This window comes from Lipotes vexillifer, unplaced genomic scaffold, assembly GCF_000442215.2.
Source record: "Lipotes vexillifer unplaced genomic scaffold, Lipotes_vexillifer_v1.1 scaffold414, whole genome shotgun sequence".
Lineage (NCBI taxonomy): Eukaryota > Metazoa > Chordata > Mammalia > Artiodactyla > Lipotidae > Lipotes > Lipotes vexillifer.
The window spans coordinates 1,843,217-1,847,033 of NW_006782864.1; the positions used below are offsets into that span (position 1 = coordinate 1,843,217).

The 3,817-nt window shown below is 53.3% G+C and overlaps 1 protein-coding gene across 1 annotated transcript in view; it reads right to left on the bottom strand.

Annotated features, from left to right (window-relative positions):
• Positions 1-3,817, bottom strand: part of GPAT4 (glycerol-3-phosphate acyltransferase 4) — a 31,895-nt gene that overhangs the window by 9,073 nt on the left and 19,005 nt on the right. Inside the window, exons 3-5 of the mRNA XM_007455479.1 lie at positions 1,686-1,755; positions 1,231-1,531; positions 384-458 (exon numbers count right to left, since the gene is read on the bottom strand). Coding sequence (XP_007455541.1) covers positions 384-458; positions 1,231-1,531; positions 1,686-1,755 — 446 coding nt within the window. The remainder of the gene's footprint in view (positions 1-383; positions 459-1,230; positions 1,532-1,685; positions 1,756-3,817) is intronic.

Consider the following 3,817-nt stretch of genomic DNA (forward strand, 5'->3'; position numbering starts at 1 on the left):
AAAAAAAAAAAAAAAAAAAAAAAAGCAAACAAACAAAAAGGCCCTACCTACACGTCTTATCCTCTTACCAATTCATCAACACAGCAGAATGCTCAAAACTCAACAACATGCTATAAAACCTGCTAGCCCTGGACACTACAGGCTTGTGGTTTCTCCCTTTTGTCTTTAAAATGGGAAGAGTGTGAGGGCTGGAGGGCAAAAAGAACAGTCACAGATCAAGATCAGCTGGAAAAAAGCTTTCCTGCCTATTTCATTGCTGTTGTTGGGTTACTTTCTCCCTCTAAGAGTCTGTAGTTTGGGCTACGCCCAAAGAAGTGGCCTGGCCTTCAAGATGGGAGCCGTCCCCCAGTACCTGCAGACTCGGATGCCCGTGCTCTGCTCACCTCCCGTTTGGCAGGTATCCCACCACCGTTGTGCCCACCACCAGGAGGCTAATCCCCGTGAAAGCAAGAGCTATCCTGTAACGAGAAGACAAGTTACAACACAGCAGACAAATCTGTGCCCCGAGTACAGAACTGGACGCGTGAAAATGGAACTGGGTGTCACGAAACCCCCCCGCAAGATCTGATCACCTGGACCCAGACAGGAGTCCGGGTCCCTAGAAACGCGGGCAGGCCTATCAGAACCAGAGGGTGTTCCGCTTCCAGAGTGGCAGGACACCATGGATTTGGCGTTCAGCGGACACCCTCTCCGCAGGCACTGGCAGCAGCCGGAATGACGGGACGGTCTACTGATGGCTGCGCCGCCCTCAGGCACCTGCTGCCCTGTGGTCTTACCCTTCCCTTTGGCTTAAAACCCTGGCAGAGGCCCAGCTTCGCTGTGAAGCAATAGGAAATAGGGCCCGAAGGTACCAGCAGCCGGCAAGACATACTCAGAATAGCACGTGGTACAGAAACACTGGGAGATCAATACTGCCTCTGTCCTGGAGAGGAAGCTGCAGGAACAGAATCAGCCAGGCCCGGGGAGGGGCGGCCAGGAAGAACATCGTGTTCCCCGTCCCTGTGTTTAGTCAGCCCAGACAAGCAATTTGTCTTTGAGAAACCCAGCTACGTCTGATACGCAGACAATCCGAGGGTCCTTAAAGGACAAGCCCCGGTGCAGCCTTCCGAGAGCCACATGTCCTGGCCGGTGACAGAACGGTACTGTCCTCCTCTCTAAAGTGGGAGAGCAAAGTGGAGGGGCCGGGGGCATGGGCAGGCAGATCAGGCAGCGGGCTAGGCCCTGCCTCACCTGAGGGGCAGGAGGAAGCAGTACCGAATCAGCACTCCTAAGCCCCAGAGCACGGTGAGCCGAAGGCTGATGTACTGGAAGTTGTAATTGGTCCTGCTCAGCAAGTTCCAGGACTCCAACTCCTCTGCCGAGAACCTCTTTGTCACCTCATCGTCCATAATGGTCTCCATCCCTTTCCGGCAGAAGTAGAAAATGTCAGAGAGCTCAAACTCAGGAGTGTTGTCCAGAGCCTTACTGCTACCACTCCGGCGAATTTCTTTGATCTCTTCTTCTAGTGACGTGGGATCTTTTGCAATGATTCCTGCAAGAGAACAGCCCGGTCAAGCGGCCTGCTGGTAGAAAGCACGCTGGGAACGCTCAGGGTGCTCACCAGTGACGAGTGGGAGCGGGGCGAAAGCGCGCGGCAAGGCAGCTCCAGGGGGCCGCTGTGCAGGGGGACAGACACCCCGTCTTACCGTTGGTGTAGGGCTTGTAGAGCTGGTGGTTCTTCTCCTTGGCGCCTCGCTCCATCCTCAAGGTCGCCCACTGCGGAGGGAACAGCCACACACCGCGATGAGCCCCTTTCTCGCTCGGGGGCACCTCCACTTCCGTTCCGTGACAGCCTCAAGCCCGGTGCCCCGAGAGCAGACTGCGGCCGAGAGAGCACTGGCTCTGGAAGGAAACTCGGAGCCCTCTCCTCCTAGAGCACACCTGTCCCAGACAACCTGGACTGAAAGCCACATCCCCGGCGGTCATGAGCTGGGAACTAGGAGCTGGGGTGAGCTGCTCGGGCCTCGCTTCTCACGGCCTCCTGGGTCCTTAAGGAGCTCACGAGCCGACAGTCCACGGACCTCATGGGTTCCTTCGTTTGTGCCAAACAGCAGCGCTTCACCAACAGCAAAACCAAACACCCTTTGAGCTACTACCCGCCACCCGGTGCTGCCTGCCTCCCAAATTATTCCAAGAAAGCAACAATTTTAGTTTTCAAGTCGATAAAGGATTTAAATAATATATGTGTCTGGACTGCCCATTCACCCTCTGAGTAACCTTTAACAGGAGACCCCACAAACTTGACACAGAAAGCCTGAGAGTAGCTTAGTGTTTAAAATTAAATTAAATTTAAAAGAAAAAAAAGGTGTTAAAAAACACTATTTGGAGATAAAAAAACAAAAACAAAACCAGGTTCAAATCCCAATTTTGACAGTTATGCTGTGTCCCTTAAGCAACTCATTCCAACACTCTGGGTGCTAGTCTTTTCTATCCACAAAACAGGATGATGGTCCTTCAACCTCCTACTTCACGAGGATCCAATGAGACCATATGTGACAGAACTCGGGAAATGGCAACCCCCCCGAATTGTCCTCAGTACCACTGAAATAATATGGGCTCCAGGAAAGTGAGGCTCTTCCTAGATCCTCCCTTCCTTCGTTAAAATCCTTTTAGCTGTCTGAAGAGAGCCAGAGGCTGGGTCCCTCCTGCTCTCAAATGCTGAGAGGCAGACACACGGGCTCCTGTCCACCCTCCTGCAACGTGGTACCGCAGAACAGAAAGTTATGACCGCAGTGAGTTAAGGAAACAGAACGGACATTTTAAAAGGTGTGTTTTCAAACTTCTGTTTCCACAGTTCTGCAAGGTAGAAAAGAACCCCATCATTCCATGACGCAGCAGAATCCACACGGCACAAAGCCTCTGGTGAGATTCTGCTGGCAGAGCCTGAAGTGTTAGCAAGGCAGCAGAGCCAGAAGCAGGACACGAGCTTAATCAGCCATCTGACCTCATCTGGAAGTTTCTTCAAACACCACTGTCTAGAGAAAACAGAGTTTACAGAGTCACCCAGTTAGAGGTCTAAGGCAGGAAAACTCACACACCCCATTTCACGCAGTTAACCCTTGATGGCTTCTGGCACAGGTGATTTCCTTCTAGAAGAAAATGTAAACCCAGCTCCTACAATGGAGGAAGATGAATTCCATCTGGGAATGTCATTGAGGGAAGCGGTAGCTATGGGGCAAGAGAGCTTACAACAAGCCCGGCACACCAGAGCTGAGGCTTGTCCATTCTGGCCAGGACTCTGCACTGGAGCTGCAAAGCACAGAGCCAGAGAAGCTTGGTTCTGTACTGACAGTTCTGATACTTGGATCCGCTTTTAACGGGCAGCTAGCACCTGCCTTCAGGCCGCTGGATCACTAGGACTCAACGTCTGTGAGGACGCCTCACGACGGAATGTGCAGGAAGGCTGTGGTTTCTGTTTTAACTGGAAAGGTGCTGGTTCCATGAGAGTCTAGTCCCCTAGCTCTGTCACAAACATCCTCCTGCCCTCCCGCTTTGTACTCGAGCTTTACTTTTCCGAACTTCAGGCACACCTCAACATGTCTCTGCGCTGAGGAGAGAACCGTCCAAGGTCAGCAGAGCAGGGGAAGAGCGCCGGGCGGGGCCGCCAGGGGCCAGCGCTCGTGACGGGCTGCTTCGCCTTGCTGTGGTGACTCCTGGGAGGGCGACGGAGCCGGCGGCGCCGAGAGCTACGCACTTGGCTTCTCCGGCTTCGCTTCGAGGAGCACCGCGTCCAGACGCCCAGAATAAAAGCGAGAGCTCCAGGTTCAGAGGTCATTTC